The sequence below is a fragment of the Micropterus salmoides genome, unplaced genomic scaffold (genome assembly GCF_014851395.1).
Source record: "Micropterus salmoides isolate LMB-PRFRI ecotype aquatic unplaced genomic scaffold, ASM1485139v1 Ms_hic_scaffold_18, whole genome shotgun sequence".
In the NCBI taxonomy this organism is placed as follows: domain Eukaryota; kingdom Metazoa; phylum Chordata; class Actinopteri; order Centrarchiformes; family Centrarchidae; genus Micropterus; species Micropterus salmoides.
In genome coordinates, this window is record NW_024040928.1 from 12,748,532 (window position 1) to 12,769,209 (window position 20,678).

General features: G+C 42.0%; 2 protein-coding genes across 5 annotated transcripts in view; one reads left to right on the plus strand and one right to left on the minus strand.

The window, feature by feature from the left end:
- Positions 1-2,063: 2,063 nt before the first annotated feature.
- fam228a (family with sequence similarity 228 member A) lies at positions 2,064-5,571 on the plus strand. Of its 2 annotated transcripts, none has more exons than XM_038726972.1 (9): positions 2,064-2,187; positions 2,446-2,528; positions 3,519-3,701; positions 3,778-3,855; positions 4,005-4,190; positions 4,408-4,482; positions 4,596-4,677; positions 5,144-5,297; positions 5,415-5,571. In XM_038726972.1, exons 2-9 carry the CDS (start codon positions 2,448-2,450, stop codon positions 5,542-5,544), a joined length of 969 nt encoding a protein of 322 aa, XP_038582900.1. In that variant the 5' UTR covers positions 2,064-2,187; positions 2,446-2,447; the 3' UTR covers positions 5,545-5,571. The 2 variants fall into 2 exon arrangements, with proteins under 2 accessions (XP_038582900.1, XP_038582901.1); XM_038726973.1 differs by having other exon boundaries at positions 4,008-4,190.
- Positions 5,572-5,698: 127 nt separating this feature from the next.
- Positions 5,699-20,678, minus strand: part of itsn2a (intersectin 2a) — a 38,406-nt gene continuing 23,426 nt past the window's right edge. For 2 of the 3 annotated variants that reach the window (XM_038726969.1, XM_038726970.1), the window contains exons 18-39: positions 20,216-20,624; positions 19,564-19,733; positions 19,292-19,352; positions 17,993-18,225; positions 17,852-17,892; positions 17,587-17,753; positions 17,201-17,234; positions 16,938-17,059; positions 15,800-15,896; positions 12,883-13,074; positions 12,716-12,760; positions 9,849-9,970; positions 9,619-9,725; positions 9,034-9,217; positions 8,816-8,914; positions 8,528-8,695; positions 8,100-8,312; positions 7,809-7,930; positions 7,638-7,720; positions 7,291-7,374; positions 7,001-7,174; positions 5,699-6,437 (exon numbers count right to left, since the gene is read on the minus strand). In XM_038726969.1, the coding sequence (XP_038582897.1) occupies positions 6,286-6,437; positions 7,001-7,174; positions 7,291-7,374; positions 7,638-7,720; positions 7,809-7,930; positions 8,100-8,312; positions 8,528-8,695; positions 8,816-8,914; positions 9,034-9,217; positions 9,619-9,725; positions 9,849-9,970; positions 12,716-12,760; positions 12,883-13,074; positions 15,800-15,896; positions 16,938-17,059; positions 17,201-17,234; positions 17,587-17,753; positions 17,852-17,892; positions 17,993-18,225; positions 19,292-19,352; positions 19,564-19,733; positions 20,216-20,624 (3,079 nt within the window). In that variant the 3' untranslated portion in view covers positions 5,699-6,285. The remainder of the gene's footprint in view (positions 6,438-7,000; positions 7,175-7,290; positions 7,375-7,637; positions 7,721-7,808; positions 7,931-8,099; positions 8,313-8,527; positions 8,696-8,815; positions 8,915-9,033; positions 9,218-9,618; positions 9,726-9,848; positions 9,971-12,715; positions 12,761-12,882; positions 13,075-15,799; positions 15,897-16,937; positions 17,060-17,200; positions 17,235-17,586; positions 17,754-17,851; positions 17,893-17,992; positions 18,226-19,291; positions 19,353-19,563; positions 19,734-20,215; positions 20,625-20,678) is intronic. The other variant, XM_038726971.1, reaches the window with a different exon arrangement.

Sequence of the window (20,678 nt, forward strand, 5' to 3'; positions counted from 1 at the left end):
CATATATGGAAATAGGATTAATTGGATTATATTCACAGTAAGCATGTTAGGCCTACCTATGTTCCTCAAAAGTAAAAAAGCCACTAAAATGTTAGGGAAAGTATTTTATTCTTTGATTTTGGGTTGCTGGAAAAACTATTTCTGGCAATGACTGATTTGAGTTCAGGACAAAAAGGACTACATAGCCTACATACTAAAAATCAAAAGGGTTTATACTATCAATGTAGAGAATAGAGAAGTTTGATCCTTCATATGCTGTAAAAAAAATAATTTGCATAGTGGCAATGACTGATTGATTAGAGATAACTGAGACTACTTACAAACTAATAATAAAGCAGTTTTATTGTATCAATTTAGAGAAATTACAAAGTAAAAATCCCACATTTGTACCATGAAATGGCTTGAATGTGAAACTTGCTGTAAAAACAGATTTATGCACAATTTTACGTAGTATGAGATACATGTTACAGATATACTTTCACATTATTTATTCCCGGCAATAAACTGAATTAATATGAAGCTATGAAGCCCCCCCCCCCCCCTATTTGTTATTGAAGAGGCTTTGGTCTGAGGGGGTGAGTTTCAGCAGCAATTAACTGAATGAACTTGTCACTTTGATCAGGAATGTGACACTACTCTATAGAGCATATAGGCTATGCTATAATAATTAAAGGATATAGTTTCGAGAACAAAAGTAGACAAGCATCAAATCCACCTGTTGCTTCAGCACCACGGACAGCGCCATTCATTGCTTTAATTATTGCTAGGGACATTTCAGTAATCGCTGGATATTGGTCGGGGCATGTATCTACGAATCTACAGTCCCTACTAAATGCTACACCCTTGTGGTAGCATCTCTTCAGACTTTAATACGGTAACCCTTGTCACTGGAAAGTGGAAAAATGGCAGAATAAAGTCGCAAACCCTGTCTGCTCGGCCTGGCCGTTTGAATGCATTTACCATAAAAGTCAGAATACGTGTGCACTCAAAATGTGGGAACTGCTGGCGAGCGGTTCTCACAAACGACGGCTCACTTGGATGCAGTAGTAAATATATCCTATCATGGGTTTATAGCCTACCTGGGGTGGATAAACTCAGTCTGTGACCAAGTTTGTCCAGTCCATATGAGTTCCAGACAAAAAAATTACAACCCCCCCCCCCCCATAAAATTAAAGACATTAATTTGGGAGTTAGGGTTACACAGGGGAAATGTGTTCATTGAATGTCAGGACATCTTTCTCTGCACTTTTAAAGAAATTTAGGGAGTTTTGTGTAATATAGGCTAATAACCTAGATACCAGAGGTAAACAGTAACTAAGTAAATTTACTCAAGTACTGTACTTAAGTACAAATTTGAGGTACCTGTACTTTACTTGTAGCCTACATTTAGTTTTAGTAGTTACTTTACAAATTAAGCTTTTTACACACAAAACACATGAAGAGCTTATAAAATGTGATGTTTTTTTCTTATTTTATTTATTTTATTATTTGAATGTAGTGTTAATAATGTTGAGGTTTGGACTGTTGATGGGACAAAAGCATTGTGAAGTTGTCAATTTGAGCTCTGGGTAACTGTGACGGCAGAATCTTTACAAACCAATCAATCAATCGATTAATGGAGAAAATAATCAGTAGATTAATTCATAATAAAAATAATTATTAGTTGCAGTCCATGCAATTTTTTCTGCGTTGAGTAGCCTACTTTTATTTTTAATAGGTCTACTTTAAGTAGTAGACGACATTTTCCAGTTTATTTTCAATGCAGTACTTTTACTTGTAAAAGAGTAGGCCCTGTTTTTTACAGTGTGATATTAGGTATTTTACTTAAGTAGCCTAAAGGATGTGAATACCTCGTCCACCACTGCTAGATACAGACTCATGTCTTTCTTGTCCACGTCTCGCGGTGAACGCCCCGTGCGTCAAGCGAGCAAAGACGTTCTCGGGACGCACGGGGTGCCATGGTAACGGAAAGCCTTCAGACAGGTAGGACACCTGGAGGAGGCCTGTCCCCCCTTTCATGTGTTGAAAACTGAAGCTAGTCTGAGAGGGAGAACAGCCGCCACACTTTTAACAACATGTGTTTTATGTGACGAACTTCTGACCCCAAACCAAGGACGTTTTGGTGAACGTTCATGTTGGCTGTTTTTCTCACGAACTTTGGACCCAAACGTCCTTAAGTCAACAAAGGTAAGGAACCGCAACATCTTTATGGAGACAGGGCTAGTAAAGTCTACAGTAGAAGACACCATTAGATTTAACTTAAGTGCATGCTGCTCTTATCAGAGCAATCATTGAGTGATACAATGTATTTAGCTTGTAACTTTAACTTAGACTAACGGTAGCCTACTAACTGATTGTGATTCAGGTTTATTGGGGCCAATTAGGCCACTGGCCATAATCAAGTTATCACTGATGGCTCAATACTGTTCTTTTGTCATGATTTAGGGATGGTCCCCAAGAAGAAAGACACAGCCAGTGGTGTGATCACCTTCCACACACATTTTCCTGTCAACCTGTTGAAATCAGAGGTAAAAAACAACAACATACTTCTGCAACTGGAAAAAAAACTGGAAAAATAATACACCATGGACTGTATATTACAGTAAAAACTGCTTTTCAAAGGCTTTTTAAGCACACATAACATACATTAAGTACTTCAGTATATCACCCTGCTTCACATTCACTACAATAATAAGTTAGCTTTACAATAGGGTTTTTGAGTGCACTGCTCAACAGCATTTCAGTAGTTATTAAGGAACAAGAGGGTTACCTTCACTTTACTGCCTTTGCCAAAGGTTAAATGTGGGTATAGCTCTGAAAATCAAGTTCAATTCTAGGATCAGGACATATTTCTCTCCTACGTGCACTCTCAGTTACTCAGTGCCTTTCCCTCTCCACAGCCAGAGTGAAACTGTGAACTTGCCAACTCATAATTAATCACTGGTCTTTTAATGTCAGGGAGGCTGCAAAGGAACAGTATGTGCACCATGACCAGCCCGGGCAGGGAGTACAATGCTTGCCTGAATGCCTGGCTGCCCCTCTTTCTCCTCTGTTTGTACAGTGTCATATCACAATGCTGGAATATCAGCATCCTAAGAGGACAGATGAATAGATAGGTTGCAGGTTATTGACAGACAGATACTGTAGCAACCATAATCCTAAACAAAAACGCCTGGTGCGGGATCAGATGACATTCAAATGAAGAAACCAAGCCAAGCATCCAAAAATATGAACTGCACATGAAGATAATGGCATTATTTTGGTCAGTCCCAACAAATAGCACAACATGGAAGGACTCTGACATCTTTGTACTGATGCTAAAGTTGCTCAGTCATGTCAAAACATTACAGAACAGCTGACATACATGTACCACCCTATGTGTTTGCATAACAGTGAGACATAGTTCAGGTTTCCAGGCAGTGACATGATCTGCTGTTATTAGTTGCTGTTATCTGCAGTGTGTTAGTTACATAAGATAGTAGTGAGTGACCACAGAATCGACCCTACTGGTGTTTCAGGAGTGCATGGTAGATGTGAAGGACACTACACAGAGCAAAAAGAGCCCGTCTCAGCCGAGTGCGAGGACAGGAAGCACCGGTAAATGTGTAGGAGCAGGGAAAAGGGATGAGTCCTCAGTCTCTGGGCAACAGCCGGGCACCAGACAGGAGCGGCTCTCTCACACCTCTCGCAGACGACTGCAGGTATTACACTCAGCCAAACTCTCACCTGCACAAAAAGATGAGGTGAATTCACTTAACTGCACATATTACTATTTAGGCAAAGATGGAGGTTGAAAATCAGCAGGTGAAAGAAATAATCCAACCTTTACTGGATACAGAAAATGGTTTTGTAAAGGTAAGATGCCGAATGTGACAGCCCAATCTTTGTTGTTGTTTTTTCTGTGTAACATTTTTGATTCTTTGAAATGCTTTGATTCTCAAGTAAACACATTGGTCTTTGTGTCTGTAACTCCCATGTTGATTGAAATGTGCCTCTTCATGGAGGAGTTGGAGAGGTTTCTGAGCCAACGGGACGTAACAGAGCTGAGGAGGAGGGAACTGCTGCACAAGCGCTGGTCTGAGCGTGTATGGTTTCCCCTCCAGAGGAGAGTGGAGGAACATGTGTCCAGCGGTAGTGGTGTGAAAGCCAAGAACTTATACAATCACTACCTCCATCACTGCAACACCAAGGTGATACTAAGCTCACCATTCAGTCTTATACTTGCTTACGAATGCAGAAAATGTCAGTGTTGGAAACAGCGTTTGTCTTGTTTACCATGATGCTTTTTATTCTGTATCAGACTTCACACAGATATGTTTCTGTTGTGCTTATCACTACATAAGCAGACAAAAACAGACGTGTAATTATCGAACTTACTCGAACTGCTGTAATATCTTGAATCTCCAGGGTTTTGTGTTTCTAGAAACATACGATCTAAGTGAATACAACCCATTTCTTCTCAAAAAGACACACTACTTCAAGGTGATTTTTTGTGACTTAAATTTTTCACTTAATATATTAAAAAAACAGCGTTGGACATGTTGAAGTATCCCACTTGTCTGTTAGTGACAATATATTCACTGCTCTATCCCTAGCTCAATACGGCGGACTTAAAGGACCCATTAAACCTTTATGAAAGATTGAAGGAAAAGAGAACGGCACATTCTTGTGAAGCAGGTTTGTGGGTGTTTTCCTTCTTTGACCAGAAGGAAATGTAAGACCTACATGAATGCTTTGCTTTGAGTGAAGATATCCACAGTGGCATTTTCTCTTACATTTGGGGGAATTAAAATGAGACCATTTCACTTTTGAAAGAAAAAATACCACATTCTTTCAGTTAGCAATATATCGTACCCTTGTGTCCGTTCAGTACACTCAGGGGTTTTGCTGCTACAGCCTTACTTGGTCTGGTATGACCAATAGCTTATGGTGACTAATGTTAGCTTATATTGGCAAGCTTAAAGTAAGTATTGCTGTATAACACACATTACTGAGTCAGTGTACTGACTTTATGACTCTTCTCTACTTTAGCTTCTCTCAACCCAAATCAGAGTAAATCCTAATTAGATGTCAAGTTTGATACATATTTGTGATGGGTTTTGATCACTCTTCATATTCTAAACCAATTTTCCTTCTATCTTAGGACGTAAATACAAGCTAACTCAGAATGACCGTCCTCTTAGTGAGTCTGTGACGTCTCAAGCTGACATACTCCTACAGGCCTCATTTAATTGTCCAGTCTCTGTGTCCGTAAAAACTCCAGCACAGGATGAGACCGAAAGGAGGAAGTCCAGCAGGTGCAAACCCAATTTTCTATAACTCTGTAGGATCAGCGGTGACAGCTGCAACACATCACTATGTAATGGTTTATAAATGAGTTTAATGTGAGTAACGTGCAAATGTGTCTCATCCAGGCTCAGCGCCATACCATACCACATCAGTGCAGCTGCCACACCAGATGGAAGGTGCCATCAGAGCGGCTGCTGGCTCTCCAGATGTGGATGTCAGCAACAACCAGCAAGTTACCATCAGTCCTTGCCTTAATCCAAATAAAATCGATCTTTACCAAAAGAAAATGTCACCTCTATTCCTTTCTAATTACCTCAGTTTTCCAGGTAATATACATATATAAAAGCGACTTTAGGGATACCAGGATTGTGTTGAGAAAGCAGTGAAACATTTACCCACAACAAAGAAAACTGTTTACCGTATTTCCATTTAATTCATGCCATTTGCAGGATTTAAAGGCATACCCCATAGTTACATCATAGGGTGACATTACATTGTACAGTAGCGTGCAGCATTTGAAATGAACAGCATTAGCACGGATATGTGTTGCCGTGTGCAACTGTATAACAGGGTGTTTGAAGTATGTCTTCATTTAACATGTTGGTATTCCTCCATTAAGAGTAAAACAGTATTTGTAGGAATTTGTAAACATGAATGACAAAACTCAACCACATCAGCAAATCTAACTTGTTACACATTTTAAGTCATGTTTTTATAATTGCATTTCCAAGTAGTGCACATGAAAATATAATCACATTTTAGCTAGGCTGATGGTGACAAGAACACCCTTTTTCCACATTCTAGATTTTTGGCAAGGTATCCTTCCTGTTCTGTTGAAGGTCACCTAAATGGGTCTGGGTGGCTCAGAGCGGGACGAAAGGCAGTGACGATAAAATAGGCACTTTTAGGTGTGTGTGGCTGTTTATGCTTATATAAAATTTCTTCTCTTAATTACAATAAAATTAAGTGGTGTGTGCCTTAGGGCGTGTCTTATCCTCATTTGGGTGGCTCATAAAGCTGTAGATCAAGTTTGACCCAAACTTCTCCAGTAGGGACCTCATGCAGTAGTAGGCGACGGTTTGCAGCACCTTTGCTCTCCATCTCTTTCTTTATAGTTGCCACAGGAACTTCAGTGCGACCCAGGAAATCTGAAGAGGCGGAAAAGAGTAACTTACTGCAAAAAAGAATAACACACTTCTTCAAGGCATTTAAAATCTTAGTAGAGCCTGATAGATACTGGATTTTAGAGGATAATTATGTAGGTATTTTTGTGTCAAAAAGAAGTATCTGCAAACAAAATGAACCAGTCAGTGGTTAGTACCTCTAACATACAGTTTCTTTGGCATTTCTGTACTGACATTTCTCATTACATGCCGTCCGACATGTAGTGTGCATGTAGTTATATATATACACGTGGTAAGCTAATAACGGCCAATACATCTTTGTCTTCTGCACTACAGCCCCTCACATGGCCCCAACACAATCACAGTAATGACAAAAACACAGAAAAAAAGAGACAGCAGTAAACACAAGTCAGCAAGGAAAGGGGAATGTCTATTGCTTTAAAAAAATAAAAAATAATATCAGACCCTGGCATGCAACCCTTGATTCCCTTCCTTTTGTACAAGCAGGACAAATTGGACCAAAAGCCTAATAATCCGGTCTGTGTGAGCATCTCTTTGTTGTTTGTGTGTCTCTCTCATCCACTCACCATCTGGTGAGAACTGGTCTTTCTCAAACACAGTGATACAGAGGACATCCTGGTAGAGGTCTTTGATAAAGAACTGGCAGTTGAAGTTCCACTTTGGGTTCAGGGTGTCACTGATTGGTCGGGAGGTGTAGCACTGAGGCCCCATCGTCAGCTCACAGTAGGGATTACTCTTACCTGGAGGGAAATTATATATTATTAGTATTACTGGAAGATATTTAACAGTGAAGACATGGATCGACACAGGGCAACAGAGAGTGTGACAGGCTCTGTATTCCTTCACAAGGCCTTACCGTTGGGTTTACAGGCTTTGAGCTCCTGGGCTTCAGTGACAGTTACCAGCAGTCGGCCGATGCCGCTGGTCTTTAGGGAACGTGCTAAAATAAACACACAGCCATTAGATGAAGGCCTAAAACACTCCATTACAGATTTTTGCAAGCTGAAACAGCTGTTCTTGTGAATAATGTGCAGACAATTTGAGTAAGGGCCTGAATGAAAAATGTTAGGAGAGGAGGATTATGGGTTGTTTGTTTTTGTTGCTGAAGGGAGGATAGGGAGAACTAGTTTTTAAAGCAGGATCTATTGTAGTTGAAGTTGTGTGTGCACAGCATGTTCATGTGTCTCACTAAACCACCCATACCTTGGTAGGCCTTCTCTCTCTTTTTCTTCTCTGTCTCTATGAAATGTTCGGATGCTGCTTTGATTTTCTGGACCCACGTTGTCCTACCGACACAATGAATACATCAGTCCTTTTGCACGGTATGATAGGGTTATTGGCGAAGCGTGTGACGGTGCACATGTGCATGCCTACCTCTCATTCAAGGTCTCGGTTTTGAGTGTGTAGACGCGATCGATGTGCGAGACGTGGAAGAGCGGCTCGTCGCTGGACGGGTCGGGTGGCATTTTCACCAAAACCTCATTTAGAAACAGTGGCTGCAGAATGTGATAGAGAGAGAATGAAAACAATAAACAAATACTGTCTATGGACACCTACACCTTTACCTATGTACCGTTTCATACATAATCCAAGCAATGGAAGTACTTCAACACCCCAATGGTATTTACAGTCCAGTCCAAGAAAAGTGCGTAGCGTCTAGCTTACCGTTTTGTACATCTTCAGCTGTATGTTGCTCTTGAGGCTAAATAGCTTGTCTGGTCCAGAGGAGGAGAAGGGTTTGGCGCTGTGTGTGAGGAGGAGGAAATCGCTGAAGAGGAAAGCCCACAGCTCCCTGCTGCTTTTGGTTTTCTGAAGCCGCCCGCTGTGGAGCAGCTTGCGAGGCCCGAGGCAGTTAGTCAGCGAGTTGAAGACCAAGTGCTGAAGGAGAGACAGGAGGAAAGTAAGGCGTGACCGAGGGGAGATGCTCCCCGGCTTTGCTATTGAATGTGTGTGTTTTGGCAACAACTAACATAAATTCTGATGGTGAAACTGCAAAAATGTGTGCATCACTGTTTTCGGGATTTACAGACTACACATACCATGATTAAAAGTTTGAATATACATTGATATGAGTCACGTCTGCATGTGTTTACCTCTATAGGTCCCTCACACTGGATGTGGCTTTGTATCCACTCCAGTCTGTCTGAGTTCTCCTTCTCCCTGACTCCCTCATTGACCTGAGAGCACAGCTCCTCTGCTCGCTCCAGAGCTTCTCTCAGTGGGTTGCGGTCCGCATGACCATCTGGGGTGTACTCCAGGATCTGACCGACAGGGCGAGGAAAAGGAAAGAGATTAAAGAGAGACCAGGAATCATACAAAGAAAATCAGAAGTGCTGGGTGGGTAATACTGTAATCAGACATAGAGAGCATTCTCCACATACATTCTTTATGAGCAGGGGGTAGCGTGTGATCCTCTGCATGGGCTTGAGGAGGAAGCTAGACAGTGGCATTCCTTTACAGCGGTAGTTAGTGGCTATCTTCTGCTCCAGAGAAGGCAGACAGTGAGAGAGAGAAAGATTATTTTGCATCTCACAAAACCATGTGTCTATTTTGTCCCTTTGTTTCCACCTATCTATCTAACCTCCCTCACAACTCGTACCTTGAGGAAGTCTTTAAAGTCAGGCTGGTTGTGGGTTTTGCTCTGTAGCAGGGCGGCGGCGTTTAGTTGGCAGGAGCAGAAGCGGATGTAGGGCTGCATGTGTGCGAGCTCCGAATCCAACAGATCCCCTATCAGCTGGACCGGCATGTTCTCTCCTCCGGTCTTTTTACGGACTCGCAGTGCCCTGGGAACAGAGAAATTGACAATGTAAAACAGGAGTTTCAAGTATGTGCTAAGCCAGATATAAAACTGAAATGAATTACTCAAACAACAGTTTTACATGGTCACTGACTCTGTGGGCCAAATCTCGATGTTGTCAATGCGGTTGTCAATCAATCAATCAATCAGTGTATTATTTGTCCCAAATGGGCAATTTATGCTGCAGCAGGCATATTAACACACAACAAATATCAAAGAAAATATGACATGAACATCCAGTATAATACAGAAACACTTCTTCCCTTAAATAATTATTTCCATAATTTTGGCACATAGTAGCAGGAAAATTCCATTTCAGTGTTAAAAAGGTGAGCAGATTCACAACATTTACCAGAATGGTTCATAAAGGTGATGTGTGTTACTTACTTGAGTAGTTTTGTGTTACACATAATCAGCTCCCTCCAGTTAACAAAGATCACTCCCATCTCAGCTTCTGTTAGACGCCCTGACTCAGACATGGGCTTGTGGAAGACCTGAGTGGCAGACGGATGCAAATGGAAAGACAAATGAAACACTATAAACAATAGCAGGGGTTTTAATTCCGGAGAAATGTTCATGCTTTCTGAATGTGCCTGTACATTTGTGTGCGTGTGTACCTCTAGAACCAGCTCCAGGTCTTCCACGTAGGTCTCCTCAGTCTGGATGAGCTCATGGATGTAACCCTGTCTCTTCCTCTCCTGAGGGGTCATGGTGTCCAGCGTCATCAGGTCAGCACACCCTACACACATGCCAACATGCGGGCATGCATGCATTCATGCATGCACAAACGCAGAAACACACAAGCATGTGCAACACGCACAAACACTTTCTTGTCAATCACGAGCACAGTGTCTGAGAAAACGCGGCAAGCATGCTTGTCGAAAACACTTCACAAACCAGCATCTTAAAATCTCCCTTTATTATAAGTTCTATGATAGTTTATTTACATTTAATGCACAGACAAGAGTGAGGCACGTTGTAGTTGCAGTACATGTACTCGGGGAACATATCAGGCAATGCTAATGCTAAGAACAGTGCTACCAAGGACGCTGAATTAAAGACAAACAAAGCACCTTTCATGGTGGAGCGCTCACTCCAAATGATTGCATAGGTGTGAATGAGCAGAGTAGCTAATGCTTGAGCGAAAGAGTGGAAGACTCAGTCAGTGGTTCAAGTCTTTGAGGTACAAACTTGCCAGAAGTTGGGACATGAATGTCAGCAGTGGGTTGTCATTATCTCTGAATCTACTCCTAACAGTGGGTATTCTAATATCTGGGTGTTTTTCTTTCTTTGCTGGTGATATCACAGTTCTGTACAGGATGAATCTCAACCTCATTTGGAAGCATTAATAAATGGAAGTGTGCATAAGACGTGAATAATAAAATAACAATAAATTAGTTTTAGTATGAGCAATGCACTAGCAAGCAGCAATCAAGGTTATTGGTCATTTAAGCAACAGTGATTCTTCCCATTGGTCCATTTTAGCAAGGTTTAATGTGGTTAGTGCAAGAATGAGTGACCCTGTTAATTTTTTAAAATCCTACTGATTCTTGGCCTTAATTTAGAAAACTAAATGACTTCAGTCTGATTCCATTTACATATTATTTTTAATTATACTGTGTAACCAAACTCTTATAATCCATATTTCCTTTAATCTTTAGCAATACATTACTCATTTCATGCCTTTTTATCAGAGGTACAAAAGCCCCTAAAAACATGTCTAGCTGCCTCTGCCTCGCTCCCTTCGTTAATTAGTTAGTTAAAGAAACATCAAGGGAAACACAGGAGAGGAGAGAGAGTGCGAGGGGGATAAGGTTGAGAAATAAATGCCTTAAGAGAAAGAGACAGAGGAGAAGAAATTAAAGAAGAGCAAGTAAAAGAAGCAAAATAAATGTTTAAAAAGGGATCAAAAACCGAGGAGCACAGAACACCACAGTCCTAAACGAGTGAGGTGGAAAGCGCAGAGCTGGGCTGTTCTTGCTGGCGGCTGGGCTTCCTTTTGCGACAGGGCAATTCGGATTGGCTCAGACAGAAGAGGCAAGGAAGAAGAGAAGGAGGAAGGAGAAAAAGAGGAGGAGGAGGAGAGAGGAAAGCCAGCATTACTGTCCTACAGAGGAAAAAGAAAAAAGAAATGAAGTGGAGGAGCGGGAGGGGGTGAGTGAGATGAAGGAGAGACGGAGAGACAGGAGACATTAATATCGTTTTAATATTAATGCTAGACTCATACATGCAGGTGCATTAATAATGTATTTGTGGAAATGTAAATGTCGTTACTAATCCTATCCGCTGTAGCAAGATGGTAATTTCTTAAATTGTATTTCTCTGATGAAGCGCAGACTTTGTGTGTTCTAAGGGTGTGTAAAAGTCTGAACATGTTCATTAGAATTAAAATTTCATTGTGTTTTGTGTCTGCAGCTTTAACGAGTTCATCCTAATTAAACGTCCAGTGTGTTCACTCTTGTTAACATAGATCCACTGCTGCGAGTAGAACCCACAAGCTATGAATACTAATTCACAACACATATTCACCAGCTTAAAAAATGGGCCCTTTTAAATCATTGGACCAGCTATGTGTAGATGAGCAATGCATATACAGTATATATGACTAGAATCACTCTCTTCCCACAACAGTGCAGTGATCAGAACACTATACACACAGTAGTATGTATACTCTCTACCGATCAACCTCCCAGTGAAAATGAAGCTGAAATTTCCACAAAAGTGACTGATTAAGTTGAAGAGATGTGCGAGTTTAATTTGAAACTAATCAGTGGTTGTTGCATTTTGTTCTGCGACCCAATAATTTGTTGGCAAGACTTTTAAATTTTGGGAAATACGCTTATTCACTTTGTTAGCAAGACTTGGTTGAGAAGATCAATGCCACTCTCATGTCTGTATGCTAAAGGTGATGCTACAGCCAGGAGACGGTTAGCTTGTAGCTTAACATAAAGAAGTGAGAACAGAGGGAAACAGCAGGCCTATATAGCTAGCTTTGTTACATTTTGTAAGATTTTGTAAGGTTTAAGGAGATATAACGTGTTATTTTTTTCGAACTTTAGAAGTCCTGGTAGGCAGATTTTTACGCTAGTTTTACCTTCAGATGTAGCCAGGCAAACTTCTTCCCCATGCTTCCACTCTTTGTACTAAGCTAACCCAGCTGCTAGCTCTACCTTTATTTAACAGTCACATGGGAGGCGGTAATTCTTGGCAAGAAGGTGCAAAGACGTAGTTCCCAAAGCTATTCCTTTGAATGATTTTTAATTGTTGGTGCACCCAGTTCAGGGATAATTAAAAGACCCGATCCTTTATGCTTAAATTTAACGATGACTTCACCTTTTCTTATGGTAATTTAAGAAAGTGTGAGACACCATTCATTTCAACAAGCGTCATACCCAGAATATGTACTTGAACCTTTTAAGTGCAGTGGGTTCACCAGTGATCCTTCAGTGATTGACTGAAGTGAATCCAATTCTTTCAAGCTTACCATCAGTCTCTCCATGCTCTGACACTGATAAGGAATCTACTGTACCTGGAGTGGGCCAAGTCAACCAATCAGATTTTTTCAGCAACAAGTGAGAAGTTGGTTTCTACAGCTGATAAACATGTTTTGTCAGTTTCCATTTGTGCCCAGTACCCACAATTTTTACTCACATCGCTGGCTGGGGTCTGATTCTGTTGTCATCTTGACATAATTAGTGGGCAGCAGGCCTATGACCCCATTGGCGTCTCCTTTCCACCAGTCAGGGTTGGTCTTGTCCAGGATGTTGATCAGCTGACCCTTGGAGAAAGTCAGCTCATCCCGATTGGCAGCAGTGTAGTCGTACATTGCAATAACTTGGCACACTGAAGGATCAGAAACACAAATGAGGTTTTATGAGGAAGTGATTTTTGGCATGTTGATAAGTTTACTGAATTCAGTTTACTACACTGCTCAAAAAAATAAAGGGAACACTTAAACAACACAATGTAACTCCAAGTCGATCACACTCCTGTGAAATCAAACTGTCCACTTCGGAAGCAACACTGATTGACGATCAATTTCACATGCTGTTGTGCAAATGGAATAGACAACAGGTGGAAATTATTGGGTTAGCAGGTGGTGACCACAGACCACATCTCAGTTCCTATGCTTCCTGGCCGATGTTTTGGTCACTTTTGAATGCTGCTTCCACTCTAGTGGTAGCATGAGACAGAGTCTACAACCCACACAAGTGGCTCAGGTAGTGCAGCTCATCCAGGATGGCACATCAATGCGAGCTGTGGCAAGAAGGTTTGCTGTATCTGTCAGCGTAGTGTCCAGAGCATGGAGGCGCTACCAGGAGACAGGCCAGTACATCAGGAGACGTGGAGGAGGCCGTAGGAGGGCAACAACCCAGCAGCAGGACTGCTACCTCCGCCTTTGTGCAAGGAGGAGCAGGAGGAGCACTGCCAGAGCCCTGCAAAATGACCTCCAGCAGGCCACAAATGTGCATGTGTCTGCTCAAACGGTCAGCAACAGACTCCATGAGGGTGGTATGAGGGCCCAACGTCCACAGGTGGGGGTTGTGCTTACAGCCCAACACCGTGCAGGATGTTTGGCATTTGCCAGAGAACACCAAGATTGGCAAATTCGCCACTGGCGCCCTGTGCTCTTCACAGATGAAAGCAGGTTCACTAGAGCACATGTGACAGACGTCACAGAGTCTGGAGACGCCGTGGAGAACGTTCTGCTGCCTGCAACATCCTCCAGCATGACTGGTTTGGCGGTGGGTCAGTAATGGTGTGGGGTGGCATTTCTTTGGGGGGGCCGCACAGCCCTCCATGTGCTCGCCAGAGGTAGCCTGACTGCCATTAGGTACCGAGATGAGATCCTCAGACCCCTTGTGAGACCATATGCTGGTGCGGTTGGCCCTGGGTTCCTCCTAATGCAAGACAATGCTAGACCTCATGTAGCTGGAGTGTGTCAGCAGTTCCTGCAAGAGGAAGGCATTGATGCTATGGACTGGCCCGCCCGTTCCCCAGACCTGAATCCAATTGAGCACATCTGGGACATCATGTCTCGCTCCATCCACCAACGCCACATTGCACCACAGACTGTCCATGAGTTGGCGGATGCTTTAGTCCAGGTCTGGGAGGAGATCCCTCAGGAGACCATCCGCCACCTCATCAGGAGCATGCCCAGGCGTTGTAGGGAGGTCATACAGGCACGTGGAGGCCACACACACTACTGAGCCTCATTTTGACTTGTTTTAAGGACATTACATCAAAGCTGGATCGGCCTGTAGTGTGGTTTTCCACTTTGATTTTGAGTGTGACTCCAAATCCAGACCTCCATGGGTTGATAAATTTGATTTCCATTGATAATTTTTGTGTGATTTTGTTGTCAGCACATTCAACTATGTAAAGAAAGGAGTATTTAATGAGATTATTTCATTCATTCAGATCTAGGATGTGTTATTTTAGTGTTCCCTTTATTTATTTAAGCAGTGTACATTATTCATGCTTTAAGGGTGGTTCTACACTAAAATATCTCAACAATCATGGATATTTGGACTATTGGATGAATATCCATTACATGGCCACCAGAGGATGAATTGTAATAACTTTGCATCTACCGTCATCAACAGGTCAAATTTCTTAATTAGCCAGTCATATAGCCCCATCATCAGAAGTCAAATTGTACAATACTTTAGTTTCTGACCCAACACCTGCAAAAGACATTCCCGTCAATCTCAGCTGTACTGTGTTTTTAGTGCAAATTAGAAAATGCTAGCATGCTAACAAGCTAAAATATGATGGTGACCATGGCAGACATGCGCATATTAGCATTGTCACTGTAAGCATGTTAGCATGCTGACAGCATTTAGCTCCAAGCACCCCTGTGCCTAAATACACCCTCACAGAGCCGCTATCATGACTGTAGAATCTTTGTCTTGTTAAATGTTATCTTTTTATAATACAAGCTTTTCTGGAATAATTACTGAAAAACATACAGCAGTATTTGGCTATTTGTAAAGTTAACAATAAAGCAGGCCCTGCGATGGACTGGCGACCTGTCCAGGGTGTACCCTGCCTTTCGCCCAATGTAACCTGGGATTGGCTCCAGCCCCCTGCGACCGTGTATGCAGGATAAGTGGTTGACGATGGATGGATGGATGGATGGATGACAATAAAGCAGTTTGATTGTAAAATTAACAAAATGTAAGATAAACCGACATACTATATAATTCTGTATGAAACACTCAATTAAGGTTAGTCAGTCACTGATACAGGTAGTTACAGTAATTTTAATAGCATCTTGGTATTTACACCATATTTCGTACATTAATACACATATTTGTGTAAAATCAGAGACAGAGAAACTACTTAGAAAGCAGTTATTGGCAAGGTTGTTAAAATAATCTTGACCTTGAATTATCAATTTATCTACTTAAAATTATACTTGATTTTGCTTGGCAATTTATCAGCACAGCAATCTAAATAAGAAAATGTGGATTGAAAAGCGGTTGAAGATGGATGGATGGATGGATACAAACCCAACCACGAATATGTAAGAAAATAAAAAAATAAAAAGTGTATCAGCAATCACCTGGCAGAGGGGAGGGGGAGGGCTTGTTGCTGGAGGGACCGAGGAGCTTGACGTGAGAGGAATAAAACCAGCCTCTCTGGCGCTTCTTACCTCGGGCCTGGAGGGGAAAGAGCCAGTGAGAGTAAATCAATCTCCTGCTGGTTCAGTTCTGAATTCTAAATCGAGAAATTAATCGATGAATCGGTTTCGTTGGGAAGAAAGCTGAACCTCCAGAATCTCTGCAGCACAAACAACAATCTATACTGAATCATGATGGGTCTTTACTGGGAATTTATATTCACTGCCTTCATAAATCATGCCAATGCTCACCCTAAAGTCAGCAGAATGACCAAAAGATTGCTGTTCAATGTCTCCAGGCTTAATACAAATTGAGATACGCATATTCATTACTGGGAGCATTGCACAATTTGACAGAGCTGTATATGCATTCCAACTATGTTGACTTAAATTTTGACAGTCTTGTCTAAACTGTACGCCGCACAGCTGTCTCATTAACGGTTCACTGAGAGCTTAACCAGAGCTATAGCGACAGCCTAAGAACAAAACAGGCAGTGAGGAATGACCTCTCACTGCTGTAGATGTGTGACCTATCAGACAACCCTATTATTACGCCTGTAACCTCCTGTCCACCTCTCACTAGCGGTTCATTGATCTTACAAGTCAGCAGATACAAAAACATCAACAGTACGAGTTGTTTTTTAGTGCTACAAGAACCTTATTTTCTTACACCATGTCATTTCTAAATGCTGTTTGCACATGATATACATGATATATTAAACCTGACCAAGTCTCGTATAACACTACAACACTGTTAACAATGCATAATACACATTTCATGTTATTAAATATTTCATATGTATATTTTCTTAGTTTCCTTCAAAGAGAGGCAGAAAAGGCAGTGTATGTGAATATTCAACTATAGACAGTGGATTTAAAAGAACTACGACAGATTAATCATGCCTATACAGTGCTCCAAGGGGCAGGTGACCTCAGCATTTAGAGCTAAGTGAAATTCTGAAGTGAAATCTTGTTACCAACATGCTCAACATTTAACAGCGAGCTAACATTATTCCTGTACTGTTATTTAAAAAAAAAAAAAAACACGCTTAAAAGGGCCCCTGCAGCTCTAATGACTGACCTGCAGTTCCCCGAGCCACCAGCCAGAGGAGTTCTTGGCCAGGACCACAATCAGTTGCCCTGGAGACAGACGCAGCTGATGCATTGTAGGGGCATCGGAGGTGGTGACTGCCTGAGCAATCTCTGTTGACCAAACAGAAGTAGCTGATGATGAATTTAGATCAAATGTCACATGCATTAAAGAGTTAGTCAGCAGACTATGACAGTCTTTGTGTGTGTTTGTGTGTGTGTGCTCTATTTGTGAATCGCTGTGCATATTCTCACCAGGCTTTTTGGTTGGAACTCCAGGTTTTGTTGTCTAAATGAATAAAGCAGTAGTAAATTAATGAGTTAATAAATAAATAAATAACAAAATACAAAATTATAGGCAAATACATGTAATATGAAAAAAAATGTTAGGCATGCTGTTTAAGATTATTGTAAATATATAGAGTCATCTATACACACACAAATATGGGTAACTATTATTACAAAGATTTCAAATTCAAGTTGAAAATAGCAAAAATATTGGTTATTTGGGGGTTCAGTAAGGACACTTTGTTGTGCAGAATGGAAGAGCTAGGGTTCAAACCACTGACCTTCTTTACTGGACCTCCTGCTCTAACTCTTCAGCCACAGCCAGCCTGACATATAAACACAACTTGACCCACCTCTGGTTCAACAGGTCGGACGTAGTTGGAAGGGAAAACACCGGTCTGGTCTCCAATGCATCCTCGCCACCACTCTCCTTCTCTCTCTGTCACCAATACAACGTCTCCCTCAACAAACGTCAGGTCCCCGACCTCTGGGCTCTCATATGTGTACAAGGCCACGTACTCTGGTTAGGAAAAATACAAAATTGTGAGTCAGAGCCCTGTCCTGTTTTCACTTCTTTTTAAGAATAAATATTGAGATAAACCGCAGATTAACACTTACCTTCTAGCTGAACAGAGTCTGAAGTGTCAGATGCATCCACACTAGAATAGGAACAACACTTAGTCAATTTAGTCTTATGATCAACTGAAATGTAACATCAGAGAGGTGTGTGTCTCTGTATGTGTGTGTATGTCTTCATACTCTGTATTGCCACCCGTCTCCAAGGTGACATAACTTTTGGGGAACCATCCCTGTGTCCCATTGAGCTGTCCCAACCACCAGTCTTCCCTCTGCTGCAGCACGCTGATGATGTCACCCTGTGAGAAGCTCAACAGCGCAGTGATGATGTCACCCGCACCGGAGGAGAGGTTGAGGTGAGTTTCTGAGGTGGCTGACCACGAGGAGACCGCTCGAGCATGCAGAGGAGCCGAGGGCTGAGGAGTGAGATTAGAAGAGCAGGGACGTTTCACATTAGGCAAAGTTCTTTTACATTTAGCCTCTAGGCTACTTGTCTAGATATAACTTAGAATATGGCTGTTCACCTGAATCTTTCTGACCATGAGAAGTGACCAACAAATGCCAGACCTACTAACACTGATGTTATCTATTGGGAGATGGAGATCTGTAAATGTCTGGGTGACCCACAGAGAGGCAGAGAGAGGAGAGGAACTCCCAGCAGAGAAAAACTATAAATATACAGCCATGCTGCTGTTCAAGATGTGTGTGTGTGTCAGCAGCAGTGCGAGTACCCAAGCCAGACCTAGTTCTTTGCCCGCCAAAGCCAGTTTTTAGCTCAGATATACTATGAAGGCATACATCACTGCTTCACTTTTTGGCTTTCAGCTTTCAGTCAGAGACCTGCAAAGCATGAACAGGTAGCTCTATTTTGCTCATCACCAACCCCTGTGGGAAATATCTGGCTATTTAGCTGCTAAATGCTCTACTATGTTTGGCAACGGTTTGCCAACTTTGTCTGTTTGGTGCTGGTCAGGTAGGATAAAGTCAATATGTCACATCCTTTTTGCTGAAAATAGTTGCCTGCTGCAGCTAGAAATTATGTTGATGAGAGTGCTGAGAGGGTACCAAAACTAAAGTTATGGACTGAAAACCAAAACAATGAGCTGAAAGAAGCTTCAAAGCTTAGAAAAGCTGATCCTTTTTCGACAGTAGATATCAAATGACAGAAGAGCTATATGTAAACTAATGGCTCCAAAACATTTTGGAAAAGAGATTATGAGAACTTTTTGTCCTTGTGATGCCTGAAAAGAGAGTAAACACAGAAACCATAAAAACAGACAACTCCCATGTTGCTCCTGAATAAAACATGGCTACTCATCCAGAAAGTGAATGCTAATCTCTGAACTGACACAGCAACACAACAGGGTTTGAATTTGCATCCGGAGTAGGTCACTAAACTTTATCTGCCTATTAGGAGTGACTTTTCAGACCCAATTCACTGAATGCCTGGAGTTAAGAGTAAACCTGAGCTTTCCTCCTTACCTGTGAAGCATCTGATTGAGCAGGAACAGTGCTGTCGCTCGTCACCTCACCATCTGGGACTCTGGGTAAAACAGGAGGGACAAACCATTAGGGAAGGAGAAATACAAGAATAAAAAAACAGTACTGTGGCATAAATTACAATGCCCAAGGTGACTGTTACAGCCTAGCAGACAACACAAAAAAGCACAAATATGTACTATTTTTAGCGTAGGGAAATATCACAGAGAAAATGTCTTTGAGACTGTCCTGTACTTCTTCATCCTGTATTTTACCCTGTGCTAGGTGGTGGTGGCGGACAGGACGTTTTTCCGGCTGAAGAAGGGGCAGTGTCAGTAGCAGACGGGTTAGGACATTTCTCAGCGTAACTCTGGGGAAACCAGCCCCTGTTTCCACGGTAACTCCCGCACAACCAGCCAGGCTCACCAACGGTCTGTTCATCCACCTGCATCATGGAAAACAGTCTAATCAACCACAATCACACATAACAAGATGATGACAGCGATAAACATGTTGGTTCCCAACTGCAGAGATCTTTTGGACCAATCAGGAACAAATGCACAACTATCACGCACAAGCAGTGTGTTTAGATATCCATCACACAAACAAGGCATGGTAGTGGAATGTGAATAGGCCTATGTACACGCATTACGATCACTGCACATTGACATATTGCAGTTAAAATACAAACTGCTTGCTTTAATGTCATTTTTACTTCTGACAGCTCTTTATTTTCACATGACACTGTCTATTTCTGTCCTGCAGCTTTTGCACTGCACACTTCCTATACGTTAAATTTAATTGATATTTTCTTAAAAACCAAATGAGTTAAATAAAAAGAAAGATTTTTTGAGGAATATGAAATTAGTATACAGTATATTGTAAGGGTAAATGTGTGTGTTTACAATATGAATGTGTGTCTCGTACCTCTATAAGGCAGTCTGCGTCTATACCCAGCTCATCTGTGTTTCGGGCAACAAACGAGTACAGAGCTCTATACGTGGTCAGCTTGGAGGATCGCTGAGCCTCCAACACCAGCTGCTGCCCTCCCCTTTCCTGCTCTTCTTTCATCCGCCTCCACTCTTCCTCCTCTTTCCGTTTCCTTTCTTCTTCCTCCTCTTCTCTCTTCCTCTTCCCCTCCTCCTCCTGCTCTCTCCTTCTTCTCTCCTCTTCCTGTGCTTTCTCCTGGGCTGCTCGGAGGCGAGCCTGTGCCTCCCTATCCTCCTCCTCCCTCTGTCTGGCCTTCTGCTCCTCCAGGAGCCTCCTTTGACGCGCCTCCTCTTCCTCCTTCTCCCTCTTCTCCTGCTCTCTTCTCTCTTCCTCTAATTTTGCATGTCTGTGGGAAGTAAATGCAACTTTTTAAAGCCCCTTTAACCCAGAGAACATGTGT